The sequence below is a fragment of the Gastrolobium bilobum genome, unplaced genomic scaffold (assembly GCF_033153095.1).
Source record: "Gastrolobium bilobum isolate Gb01-03AN ecotype WA unplaced genomic scaffold, APGP_CSIRO_Gbil_v1 utg5155, whole genome shotgun sequence".
Taxonomy (NCBI): Eukaryota; Viridiplantae; Streptophyta; class Magnoliopsida; order Fabales; family Fabaceae; genus Gastrolobium; species Gastrolobium bilobum.
In genome coordinates this window covers 77,807-92,259 of record NW_026899054.1, presented here as the reverse complement: position 1 = coordinate 92,259, position 14,453 = coordinate 77,807, and the positions used below count along the sequence as shown (strand labels likewise).

The window sequence follows — 14,453 nt, the reverse complement described above, 5'->3', positions numbered from 1 at the left end:
TTCCACTAGAATTTATAATGTATCGTGATGGGAAACAGTTAGTTAGGTTAGTAAAATTAAAATACTCTGTTTTGGTTCACTTATGATATTTTATAAAGGATCTCAACATATTAGTACACGGAGTAATCTCAATTTTGTAACAAGATAGTAGCATGGTAATTTAAAGTGGAATGCTTTTTCTGTTATAATTGAGTCAGCAATATGCAGAAGTGGGAGTTTTTATTATGATTTCAACAGTTGGCTTTTCTGTCTTTTTAAATTTGTACTAAAGTTTGAAGTTGTAAGAAAAGCAAAAGGTGAAAGTGGTTTAGTACACCAACCAAAAATTGTTTTTTCTTAAAGAATTTTGACATAAATGTAGTCTTTTATTCATGAATATTAATATAATTTTTTTTTAAAAATTTAATTTATTCTTTTAATTATGAAAATATCATCAACTTAGTTTAATCATGAAAATTATAGTATCCAAAAAAGTTATTATCAATTTAATTGATGATGTATATTGGCATGTATGAGAAGCAACTTGTTCACCCAATTATACAAATTATTGCAGTATATGACCAAATTAATTTGACTATTATAGTACATGAGCCATGTAATGTGTGGACGAGGCCAATAAAAAAAAGAAAATAAACAAAAACAAAAAACAAAGAGTCTGTCTACGGGCATAACAAGCACGGGTGGAAACACACGTGTCTGACTAAGTTTTGGCTTAAATGATTCATATTTGTGTAAAATAATTTAGGTCTAACATGAGTTGTTAGTGTTGTGTAAGTCTAATGTAATCTTTATTTAAAAAATAAAAGTATTAGTCTAGGTTTATTTAAGTTTATTGGACATTTAATAATTAAAAAATAATTAAAATAATATCATTTTATTATTTAAGGTTATTAAAATAATATTTTATTTAAAAATAATAATATAATATAGACCAGTCTGTAAGCTTATAGACCTGACATGTAAAAGAAAACTTGTTGTCTATTTTCTAAATACATTTTTTTAAGCTTGAACGTGTTATATTTGACTATATGTTATAGGTCAAGTCTAGTCTGATGTAAATTGAATCATAAACGCCTGTTAAGCTGACTGACCCATTTATACAAAATTAACAAGCACGCTATTTAATAATGTTTTTGTAGAATATGATTTAATTAATTAAATCAATATATTATATGACTACTAAAAAAAATCAATATGTTATATTTGCTATTATGATAATTTTGCATAATAAATTTTTATTATTTATAAAGAATCAATCCCGCACTAAATATTGTGATGTGTAACATTTAACTAGCGTGACAGGCGTGATATGATTTTTTCTATAATCATATGATTCATTGACAATGAAAATAAGTCATAAAATATATATAAGAGGAGTTGTTGGAAATTCCCACCGAATTCCAACGTCATCGTCTCATCGAGTCCTAGGATTAATTAAAAAAGTCAATAAGCAACAACATTATTTCCATCATAAATATTAAAAAAAATTGATGAAAATAATGGCTTCAATAGTAAAATACCATAAAGTAAAACACGGAATTCCAACAAATCTTGAGTACCTAACCTCAAGCATACAATAATTTTTCTCTGATGATGTTTTATTTCACATAATAAAATCTTTAATAAATAAAATGTATTTAGAATAATATCCGCCATTACAACAGATAGAAAATAATAATAAAACCCACTATTATATCTCTAAAATTACATATTAAGATATTCCTAACACAGTCATCTTTAAATATAAAATCTCTAAAAAATATCTTGTTGCCATTTACGTAGCCTCTCTCAGGTAAAAAAAAGTGATCATATGATCATGTTATTTGATTACAGTCACTCATTTAATGATGAGATAAGAGAAAGAAAATTGTATAATTTTTAAATGAGTGATTGTGATCAAATAACATGACCATATGATCACTTTTTTACATAAAAAGATCCATTCCCAAGCTTCCATGATTTGTGGAGAATAGGTAGCAACGCAAAGCATTGAACCAGCAACATAGAAAAAGCAACCATAAGTGATAAGTTGTAACCACCGTATTCATATTTCATATCACCTAAATTTGACGCTAAAAAAAAAAAGATACATCAACATTAACTTGAACTCAAAGCAGGTGAATTTTATTTCCTTCTATTTCTTGGTTGGAGGAACGGTCTTGGATCTCGAAAAGTTATATATTCGGTTTGTGTAAATGAGCATCACTTTTTTTCTTTTTGTAATTTAGGGTAGAAATTATTATTATTTTCTTTATCCTGTGACGTTTATTTGTCTACTACTGCGTTGAAGTGATAATAACGAAGAGGCAGTGATTTTTCTTTCACGCAAATTCGGATAAGTGTGGTGTTTTTCATTCTTATCTTCTCGCTACAAGTATTTTTAAAGTATGTCATTTGGAAATGGATCCACCTTTTAATTAACATGCCTATGTAATGTAGATGAATTATAATTGACTTTAATATTTCTATAGTAAATGTAGATAAATTATCTATATTCTGGCTTTCAAAATGATATTGTTTTAGTTTAAAAAATTAAAAATTATAATAAAAAAGACTATTATAATCTTAAAATAAATTATAATTATAAAAATATCTTGATTTTCGTTTCAAAATAATATCATTTTGAATTTAATATAGATAAGTTATCACATTAACTATAGAAAAACTAAACCCATTATAATTATATAAAATAAATTAAATCAACAGTTATAATTTTATAATTATTTATTTTAATTTTTTTTATTATTATTAATTGATCTTCATATGATTATAATTTCACACATCAGATGCTCATGTTTATTAGGACACGAGATGGTTGACTTCTTTGCTACTTTTGTTTGGGGAATTTAAGGTTTATATGTTTTTTTTTTTTACATACATAGGCATTGTTGTTTTATTATACCCTTTCTATATTTTTATTAGAAATAATTTCATAATAGTCTAACAAATGAATGAATATAAATAATTATAGTTTATGATCCAATGTGCTCCTTATATAAAAATCTTTGACCTGTGGGGGGAAGAAGGATTCGCGAACTCGCTTCGGATAAGGAAATAACCATGGCAGCTTCAGCAGCAGCAAAGAAGGTATGCGTAACTGGGGCAGGAGGTTTTGTAGCTTCTTGGCTCGTTAAGGTTCTTCTTTCCAAAGGATACATCGTTCATGGAACTGTCAGACAACCTGGTACTCTTTATTTCCTCTTTCTCTCTCCCATCATTCCTTTTTTTTTTTTTAACTCTTTTAACCAAAGATCTTATTAATCATTGGATAAGACCCTTTTTAAATTACTGCTAAACTGAATCCTTAAAAAATATTCTTTTTGAAATCTCAGTTACTCTTTTTTGATTCAGGATGCTTATTATTATACTTCATGGAAATCATGGGTGTTATGTTTTCCATAGAAATGTTGAGGAGGATTTTGTTATTGTTCATTTGAAGTGTATGTGTGACCAGGTAGTCAGAAATATGAGCACTTGCTGAAACTAGAGAGAGCTTCTGAGAACCTTAAACTCTTCAAGGCTGATCTCTTGAGTTACGAATCTGTTCACTCAGCAATTGTTGGATGCAGTGCAGTTTTCCATGTTGCTAGCCCTGTACCCTCAACAATTGTACCCAATCCTGAGGCAAGCATCTACTTCTACATCATGCAATTTCTTTGGTTTAATTTTTTTTAAGTACATATATTTGGAATGTTTTCTTCTTTGCAAACTGATTTGATTTACTTATGTCAATCTCATTTTCTAACCTAGGCCTTCATCCTGACCAGGTATAATGATCTTCAGCAGTTAAATTTTAACTGCAGATATCTCAACCATTGAAATTGTTATTTTTTTTTTATTAAAATAACGAATGAAAATGTTGTTTGGAATGTTATGATTCATTGGATTCATAATTGCATGCACTAACACGAGAGAGATCACATACAACGGCTCAAGGTGTAACATCTCAGCTATCACTTGCAACAGCTCAAGATGCAGCAGTAGGATCACCTCATGCAGTGTCCTTAGTATATGCACCAGCCAATAATCACGATAGATAGCAACTGAAGTTTGTTAGTGTTTAGTTATTCTGATTAGTTTTTCTGTTAGTATTAGTTAGTTATTTTTATTGTGTGAAGCTTCATAAAGCTCACCTATATATTGCTGAGACCTTCTGTAAAACTTATTAGATTTTTCCAGAAATAATATTCAGTTTTAATCCATATCATGAAACGCATGGTTTCTGTTATGGTATCAGAGCTTGTGAGCTCTGGTATTCTGCCTTCGTTCATCTTCCCTGTTCTTTACTTTTCTCATCTTTCTTGATTCTTTTCTTCATAGCTTCAGCCTACGACAATGGCGAATCCTGATTTTGCTTTGGATTTTAATACCAATCCTTCTCATCCTCTTTTCTTGCATCCTAATGAGAATCCTTCTTTGATTCTTGTATCTCCACTGCTGAACGGAAGCAACTATCACACCTGGGCCAGAGGTATGACAGTTGCCTTGTTTTCGAAAAACAAGATTTGCCTCGTGGATGGTTCTATCAATCCTCCAGCAACAGATGATCCAGTTTATCTTCAATGGCAAAGGTGCAACACCATGGTGATGGCCTGGATTCACAGATCCATATCTGATGGAATTGCAAAATCCATTTTATGGATTGAACGTGCAAGGGACGTATGGCTTGATCTACGTGATTGTTTTTCGCAGACTGACATATTCAGAGTTTCTGATCTTCAAGAAGAAGTATATAAGTTGCATCAAGGAAACTCTGCGGTAACTGAATTTTTTACTCAGCTCAAAACCATGTGGGATGAGCTTGAGAACTTGAAACCGCTTCCTAACTGTGAATGTGATCCTCCTTGTGAGTGTGGAGTGATCTTGAAAATGCGAGACTATCGCGATAAGGACCACACAATCCGTTTTCTCAAAGGATTAAATGACCAGTATGCATCTGTTAGATCACAGATCATTCCCATTGATCCTCTGCCTAATGTGAACAAAGCCTTTTCGATGATTGTACAACAGGAAAGGCAACTTAGTTGTGATTCAAATGCTGGTATTTTAAGTAATCCACAGAGCTTTGCTGGTTTAAATAATACTCATGCAGCAACTGGTTTTAAGCCACGAAGAAACTTCAATCAATTTGCTGGAAGGAATGGTCGAGGCCAAGGTCGTGGTAGGTTCAGTGGAGGCCGTGGGAACAGAATCTGTACATATTGTGGTCGTTCAAATCATACCATAGAGACATGCTATCAACTACATGGATATCCACCAGGGTATCGTGCACGAGTACCAGAAGTCCATACCAGTAATCTTGCATTCAGTGTGAATGATGATGGTGCAACTGATCGTGCTCAACAACAACCTTAAAATACCAATCCTCAAATCACTCATGAACAATATCAACACCTCATGACACTCCTTCAACAACCTAACACTCAATCCACACACGTTGCAAATATTGCATAGGTCTCACAAACTGACACAAACACCTCAGGTATATCACTTAATCAATGGATCATAGACACTGGAGCTACTGATCACATAAGTTTTGTTGCTTCAAATTTTTCTTCTCTTCGAAATATTAGTCCCATAACTATAAAATTGCCTGATGGTTCACAAGTTACATCACATCAATCTGGTTCGGTTGTTTTATCATCCACTCTTACTCTATTAAATGTACTATATGTACCCCATTTTCATGTCAACTTGCTTTCTGTTACACAGCTTCTTTCATCCATTGATTGTTATATAACTTTCCATGGTTGCTCTTGTTTGATTAAACAGACTTTGTCCCAGGAAACGATTGGTTCTGCTTCTGCAGAATGGCCTATATGTGATAGTTCAGTGTATGAAGATGCCTCAAGATCTTGCTGCACGATGTTCGAATAGTTGTAATTCTGTTAATAAATCTGGCACTTCAGATATTTCCCTTTGGCATAGGCGTTTAGGCCATATTTCAGATTCTGTTTTACACAAAATGTCATCTCAGTTTTCCTTTATCAATTCCAACCATGTACATCCTTGTGATGCTTGCCATCTAGCTAAACAGAAGCATCTTTCATTTCCTGTTAGTATGAATAAAAGCACCAAAGCATTCGATTTATTACATGCTGATATTTGGGGCCCCTTTAGCATTCAATCTATTCATGGTCACAAATTCTTTTTAACCTTAGTAGATGATTTTTCGCGTTTTACTTGGATAGTTCTAATGAAACATAAGGGTGAAACTCGAAATCATATCCAACATTTTTTTGCCTTTATTGAGAATCAATTCCAAACAACAATTAAAGCATTTCGATCTGACAATGGACATGAGTTTGCCATGAAAGATTTCTTTTTACAAAAAGGAGTAATCCATCAAACAAATTGTGTAGAAACACCACAACAAAATGCTAGAGTTGAAAGAAAACATCAACACTTGTTAAATGTTGCACGAGCTCTTTGCTTTCAATCATCTTTACCTCTCTCATTATGGTCCTATGCTTTAACTCATGCAGTACATCTTATCAATCGGGTTTCTTCTCCCATAATCAATGATATATCCCCATATGAAATGCTATATACTGTCCCCCCTTCCCTCATTCATCTACGTGTATTTGGTAGTTTATGTTTTGCATCCACTCTCCAATCTGGTCGTCTTAAGTTTTCTCCTCGAGCTCGCAAGTCTGTTTTTCTTGGATATAGAGAAGGCACCAAAGGTTTTCTCTTATATGATCTTTCTTCTCCTGCTATTTTTGTGTCACGTTATGTAATATTCTATGAAAATCAATTTCCTTTTCACATCAGTCATTCTGATTCTCCCCAATGCTATGTCTCCCCACCTGATCTCACCACTTCCCTTGACATGGAACTCAAATTCTCTTTACCAACCACAACTAGCTCAGGCCAATCTCCTCCCTCTTCTACAATACACCCACCTCCACCTTTAGACACTCATCCCTCTCCACCACTATCCACTATTGATACTCCACCACCACTCGTAGATAATTCACTATCCATTATTAATAACCAACCACCAGTAGATATTCCCCCTTCAATTGTCCCTCCTCATCACTCCTCTCGTCCTCGTTCTGCACCAAAGTACTTGATGGACTATCACTATGGTTTTCTGCTGCTCAGCATGACACATCAAATCCAAGTTTGTCTAATACATCCTCATCTATTATTTCTCACCCCTTGTCTTCTGTTATCTCTTATAATATCTGCTGTCCTGCTTATAAACATTTCTGTCTCACTTCTTCCACACACGTTGAACCACGATCTTACTCACAAGCCATCAAGCATTCACACTGGATCTAAGCTATGCAGGCTGAACTTTCTGCCCTCTCCCTAAACAATACATGGTCTTTGGTTGAATTACCAAATGGCAAGCAACCCATAGGATGCAAGTGGGTCTATAAAATCAAGTATCACTCGGATGGGTCCATTGAACGATTTAAGGCTAGGTTAGTTGCAAAAGGTTTCAATCAATTGGAAGGACTTGATTACTTCGATACCTTCTCGCCTGTAGCTAAACTCACTTCCGTGCGTACTCTCCTAGCCGTTGCAGCTCTCAAGGGCTGGCACTTGACTCAACTAGATGTGAACAACGCGTTTCTACACGGTGACCTGAATGAGGATGTTTACATGGAAATTCCTCAAGGTTTCTCAGTGCCTGGTACCAACCGGAATCTTGTCTGCAAACTACAGAAATCCCTATACGGCTTGAAGCAGGCGAGCAGGCAATGGTATGCCAAGCTCTCTTCTGCCATGCTTTCCCTTGGATATAAGCAAGGTCATGCTGATCATTCCATGTTTACCTTTGAATCTGGCAATCCCTTTACTATACTCTTGGTTTACGTTGATGATGTTATCCTCTCTGGCAATTCTGCTGCTGAAATAAACCGTGTGAAGCAGTTCCTGGATCTCCAATTTAAAATCAAGGACCTTGGCACATTGCGTTATTTCTTGGGCCTTGAGGTGGCTCGTTCCGATACTGGCATTTCTCTTAACCAGCGCAAATATGCACTGGAGTTGATTGCTGACGCTGGTCTCTTGGCTGCTAAGCCTGTTCATACTCCCATGGACACTTCCACCAAGCTTGGTCGTCATAATGGTGTTCCTCTTTCGGATGCAGCTCCTTATCGCCGGCTCATTGGACGCTTACTTTACCTAACAACTATGAGACCGGACATATGTTTTGCTGTACAGCAGCTTTCACAATTTGTTTCTTGTCCTACTGATCTCCATCTGGATGCTGCCCACCGTGTCCTACGCTACCTCAAGTCGTCTCCTGGTGCTAGCTTATTCTTTCCATCTACTGGGTCTCTCTCTGTTAGTGCCTTCGCTGATGTAGACTGGGCTTGCTGCCCTGACACTCGCCGTTCTGTATCTGGCTTCTGTGTGTTCGTTGGCTCTTCCCTCATTGCCTGGCGTAGCCAGAAGCAGTCCACCGTTTCACGTTCTTCGTCGGAGGCGGAATATCGAGCTCTAGCTGGCTTATCCTGTGAGTTACAATGGCTGCAATTTCTGTTCCATGATCTTCATCTTCCCTGGATGAAACCTGCTTCTGTGTTCTGTGACAATCGTTTCGCGATCTACATCGCTCATAATCCCACTTTTCATGACAGATCCAAACATATCGAGTTGGATTGTCATGTCACACGAGAGAAGATCCTATCTGGCTTACTTCGATTGCTTCCTGTTCTTTCTTCTGCTCAATTGGCTGATGTGTTCACCAAGCCTCTCTCTAGTCCTTTGTTTCACTCTTTTCTCTCCAAGTTGGGTGTTGTCAACCTCCTATGCCAAACTTGTGAGGGGGTAACACGAGAGAGATCACATACAACGGCTCAAGGTGTAACATCTCAGCTATCACTTGCAACAGCTCAAGATGCAGCAGTAGGATCACCTCAAGCAGTGTCCTTAGTATATGCACCAGCCAATAATCACGATAGATAGCAACTGAATTTTGTTAGTGTTTAGTTATTCTGATTAGTTTTTCTGTTAGTATTAGTTAGTTATTTTTATTGTGTGAAGCTTCATAAAGCTCACCTATATATTGCTGAGACCTTCTGTAAAACTTATTAGATTTTTCCAGAAATAATATTCAGTTTTAATCCATATCATGAAACGCATGGTTTCTGTTATGCACTGCAGCTAAAAAGTGAAATGCAGGGTATCCGGTTCCTTCATTAAGTTAAAAGGATTTAATTTATTCATCTATGTCATTAAAATTGTTCCGAACTCATTTTGGAATTCATGTACATTTGAGATTTCATCAGTTCATGGTGGAATTTACAAATGGTCATTTATAATGCCATAGTTCTTTTTTCTTTTATTGTAAATATTCATTACTAGACATATGATTGTGTAGGTAGAAGTGATTGAGCCTGCTGTGAAGGGAACTGCTAATGTACTTGAAGCTTGTCTTAAAGCTAAAGTGGAACGAGTTGTCTTTGTATCATCTATTGCTGCGATTGGCATGAACCCCAATTTCTCTAAGGATAAAGTGCTTGATGAGTCCTGTTGGTCCGATAAAGAGTACTGCAGAAAAAGTAAGGTCTGTAAAATTTTATTACACGTGTGATTATGATATGGATCTTTCATTGGTCTTATCCCATGATAGTAGTGTTGTCTTTTGTTGGGTATACTATTTGATTTCATATTTTTTCAGTTGCAAAGTATGCCAAGTTCCCATTGTCAAGAATATTTATGTAATGTGACAGTAAGGAATTATTTCAACCTATAAATTCTTGTTAGGTGAAAACTATATTAACGGTTTTATATTATATTTCTCTAACAATAACTTAACTCATATTTCGCATATTATCCAGAACTGGTATTGTTTTTCCAAGACAGAGGCAGAGGAGCAAGCCCTGGACTTTGCTAAAAGAACCGGGCTTAGTGTGGTAAGCATTTGTCCTACCCTTGTGCTGGGGCCAATTTTACAGTCAACTACTGTTAATTCTAGTAGCTTGGTTCTCCTCAAGATTTTAAAAGGTGCCTACTATTCCTTATCAATTTATTCTTCTTGCAATGTGTTAGAGTAGTATGTTAAAATAGTACAATGTATATAATAGAATAGTCCCAAATTTTGTATATGATAAATTAGTTTTTGTACTTGTTAATATAAATATTTTCCCTGTGTGCTCGTATTAGACACACAATTATCCAATCTTAAGTTGGTATCAGAGCTCTTTGTTCTAGGAACTTTCGCTTCCGCAAAACCCTAAGCCCACTGCTTAGGTGTTTTCTCCTTCCTTGTCATGCGTCCTTCCGGCTTGCAACTGTTAGAGCCTCTATTCACTGGCGTCACTGTTCATAAGATAACTATTTACTGGAGTTACTGTTCACCACAACTGTTCATTGCCGAAACACTGTTCCGACATCCTTTAACTGCTCGTTTTTCTATCCTCCTTCCAGATCTGCTATTGGTTTTTCGTGAGTCTCTTGTTTGGCTTGTGTTTCGTCTTGTTTGGCTATCAGTTTGATTCTATTTGGTTTGATCTACAAGTTTTTTTTGCATTTATAATGACAGAATCATCTGCTGTTCACTTAGAGGTGAATTCTCCTCCTCCTCCTGTTAAAAGTTCCTCGGGTATCATCTCCTCTAATGTTGGGCCCATTACCTTCTCCAATCTGAAGGGTTCTGTTAACTACAAGAATTGGGCCACCTCTTTTTGTGTCTAGCTATGTTACACTGACACCGACTCAGGACACGACACGACACTCCGATACGTTAATTCTAAAAAATGTTAGATTTTGACACGTTGGGACACGTTTTGATATTAAATAATATTTTTAATTTGTGTAATGTATATTATATTTAATATTCAATAATTTAACAAAAAGATGAAGCTAAACTTATAATACCCATCATTTTTGAAAAGAAATATAATATATAACTAAAATTTATATTAAACTCAATAAAATGGTAATCGTAATCCAACGAATCTAATAGTTGAAACTAAAAACGCAACGTAACGCAATCTTTGAACTCTTTTTTGAGTCTCTGCAACGTGTGTTGGAGTGTCGGACACGATACGTCAGGTTTTTTGATGTGTCGGTGCTTCATAGGTGTTTGGTTCTTTGGACAAGCGCATGGGCGACATTTGACAGTTAAATCTACTGCTATTCCTAAGGAAGAAAAATCTGATTGGGAAATGATTGACAACCAACTTCTGAGTATTCTTTGGAAGTCTATTGGTCCAATCGTTCTCGACATTTTCTATTCTTTTCAGACCTGCTATGAAGTGTGGGAGTAAGCTAAACACCTCTACACTAATGACATTCAGATGGAGACATATGTTGGCAAAAGTCGATCTTTGATGCAGGCGTACTTGGATATGTTGCCTTACCCTATTGATGCTTCTGCATATAGAAAACAGGTGGAGCGCCTCTTTATGGTTGCCACTCTTTTTGGTCTTCTCGAGGAGTATGATAGTGTCCGTGACACTATCTTGACTAGTGGGGATCCTGGTTTATTACTGACTTACTAGCGCTCTTTTGAATCTCAACAAAAAATCAGCGCCTGCTCTTGATTCATCTTCTGTTGTTGATTCCATTGCTCTTGTTTCCCGTACTTACTCTCGCGGGAGCAATACACATGGTTGTGGCTAGTCAGTTCCTTGACTGCCCTTGTGATTCTCATTGGGATGCTGCTGTGAGGGTTCTCCGGTACATCAAAAGAGCACCAGGGAAAGGCTTATTATATTCAGATCAGGGACATACAGAGATTTGTGGTTATTTAGATGCCTATTGGCTAGGATCACCCTCGGATAGACGCTCTTCTTCAGGTTATTGTATCGTCTTTGGTGGAAACTTGATTTCTTGGAAGAGTAAGAAACAAATTGTTGTCATCCGATCCAGTGCAAAGGTCGAGTATCATGCAATGGGAGCTGCCACCTGCGAACTAATCTGGTTAAAGCAGTTAATTCGGGAGCTCCATCTTTGTGAACATAAACAGTCCATGACACTCATTTGTGACAATCAAGCTGCACTTCATATATCATCTAATCCTGTATTTCATGACAGAACCAAGCACATAGAGATCGATTGTCACTTCATTTGAGAAAAGATTTAGTCAGGAGAAATCAAAACGACATTTGTCAACTCCAAGAATCAATTCGCAGATGTCTTCACTAAAGCTCTTAGAGGTCCTCGGGTTGAATACATTTGTAACAAGCTGGTACAATTAGTTAAAAGAATGAAATTGGCTGATATTATGACAATAGTAGGTAGCATAGATATCATAATGGGAGAAGTTGATCACAATTTATACGCATCAACTTGGGGGAGTGTTAGAATAGTATGTTAAAATAGTACAATGTATATAATAGAATAGTCCAACATCTTGTATATGATAGATTAGTTTCTGTACTTGTTAATATAAAGATATTCCCTGTGTGCTCGTATTAGACACACAATTATCCAATCTTAAGTCAATATACCAATTTACAACCTGTGCAATGCTATTTAAAATGCCTTGTTGTTTTACATGATAATCATATATCTTCCGTAACATCTTTGGTCATGTGAAAGTTGTGTTAAATTTTTAGTGTGCAAAACAGTTTCAGAGGTTGGCCTTAGCAATTTATTTGATACTGGAGTCATGTCTGGTCATCACGATTATGCTCTTCATGGGGATTTTATATATTTTTGATGCTATTGGGCTTGTCTTTCTTGTTTGTCTGAAATTGTAGGTTCTGACTCGTTGGAGAATAAGCATCGTTGGATAGTAGATGTACGAGATTTAGTTGATGCTTTACTTTTGGCATATGAGAAGCATGAGGCAGAAGGGAGATACATATGCACTTCATTCCCAATCAAGACACAGGATTTGGTGGAGAAACTAAAGAGTATATATCCCAACTACAATTACCCTACGAAGTAAGCTTCAGTTCCCCATGATCTATAAATCAAAAGGAAAATTCTCAAGTAGTAGTTATAAACTTCGGATTTGATGCACCAATCTCACAATCTTATTTATGACCAAGAGCTCTAGCTATTGTGTTTAACCTAAAATTCTAATTTCAAGATTATTATTATTAGTTTCTTATTTTATTGATTCAAATCTTGTAATTAGTATCAAGATATATACGAGGCATGTAAGATATGTGATAAATGTATGCAAGATATCTTGTAATAAGTATCAAGATCTATACACATTGATAAATGGTTTGCAACTTTGTCCGTGGATTTGAACTCTTCTGCATATCACTTCTCATATAGGAATGTTAGGCCGAACCACGTTAAAATTGTGTGTAATTTGAAGCATTTCTTAAGTACTAGTATTTATAGTATAGAAGGAGAAGCCAACAAATTTGTTTATATATATTTCATAGTTACATGCTTAAACATAAGTTTCATTGTTGGCAGCTTTATTGAGGTGGATGATTACAGAGTTTTGAGCTCAGAGAAACTGCAAAGGTTGGGTTGGAAATACAGGCCACTAGAGGAGACACTCATTGATTCTGTTGAGAGCTATCGGGAGGCTGGACTCTTGCAATCAGAATAGATTTGAATTGTTATTTATCATCTCCCTATTGGGAGGTTGGTCTCCTTGAATCAAAATAAATGTAACTTGTTATTTATGATCTTCCTTATTGGAAGGGATTTGTGAATGTCTTTCAGTTACTACCATGTGCTTGTGCTGTTTGATCACTGTAGTTGTATTGTATTTGACTAATGAGTGCTTTTAAATTCAGGATTTCCAAACACAGATGGCCAGTGTTCTTAAATATTGGAGCTTGTCAACGTTTTTGACTTGAAACGCTTTCCAATGAAGAAGAACATCGAGTCTTCTGCCGAAAAATTCAAGGTTTATGGTTCTCAGGTTTAGAATGGTATCTAGTTTGGAAATTGTAAGATTTTTATATTGGAAACCTTGAGACTAGTCTTACTCGACTGGTAACATAAGGATATAGTTTTCAGTACTATATGTTTGTGAAAGTGAAGTCTGTGACTGTGAAGATATGATGAGATGCTTTCTAATTTTTCAGCCAAGCTTTAATATTTGAAAAGTGAAATGAAGAAAGGATTCATTTTTCCCCCTTCATAGTTTAAAGGTAAGATTGTTTTTACAATGCACATGTAAATATATTTTTATTTTTAATTTAATTTTAAGTGTATCATAATTTTAATCCATTAAATCTAAAGGTAGGTAACTTTTATTTATGTACTTTAGAAATAAGTTTGCTTAATAAAACTAAATTAAATTAATATTATCATTTTATTAATATTTTTTCTTATTCTGTTTAGTGAAGACATCAAGACAAATATATAATGTTGAAAAAAAATAGAGATAGGTTATCTATCTTTTTTTCTGTCTATCTTTGCCTATCACTGTAAAACATCGTTAGATCAGAATCTCATTTAACATTTATCTTTTCCCCTTCTCTTGAGATTCTGATCTAATGGTGTTGGAGAGTAGTAGATAAAAGTAGGCAGAAAAAAAGAAAGATAGAATAACCTATCTCAAAAAATTA

At 35.1% G+C, this 14,453-nt stretch overlaps 1 protein-coding gene across 4 annotated transcripts; it reads left to right on the top strand.

Moving 5' to 3' along the window:
• Positions 1-2,983: 2,983 nt before the first annotated feature.
• LOC133286643 (cinnamoyl-CoA reductase 1-like) lies at positions 2,984-14,025 on the top strand. 4 transcript variants are annotated; one of them, XR_009748156.1, is made up of 7 exons: positions 2,984-3,184; positions 3,455-3,624; positions 9,341-9,526; positions 9,801-9,966; positions 12,669-12,855; positions 13,345-13,544; positions 13,674-14,022. XR_009748156.1 is itself a non-coding variant. In XM_061484079.1 (7 exons), exons 1-6 carry the CDS (start codon positions 3,061-3,063, stop codon positions 13,481-13,483), a joined length of 972 nt encoding a protein of 323 aa, XP_061340063.1. In that variant the 5' UTR covers positions 2,984-3,060; the 3' UTR covers positions 13,484-13,518; positions 13,674-14,020. The 4 variants fall into 4 exon arrangements, 3 of the variants coding, with proteins under 3 accessions (XP_061340063.1, XP_061340062.1, XP_061340064.1); XM_061484079.1 differs by having other exon boundaries at positions 13,345-13,518; positions 13,674-14,020; XM_061484078.1 differs by having other exon boundaries at positions 13,345-14,022.
• Positions 14,026-14,453: the final 428 nt, after the last annotated feature.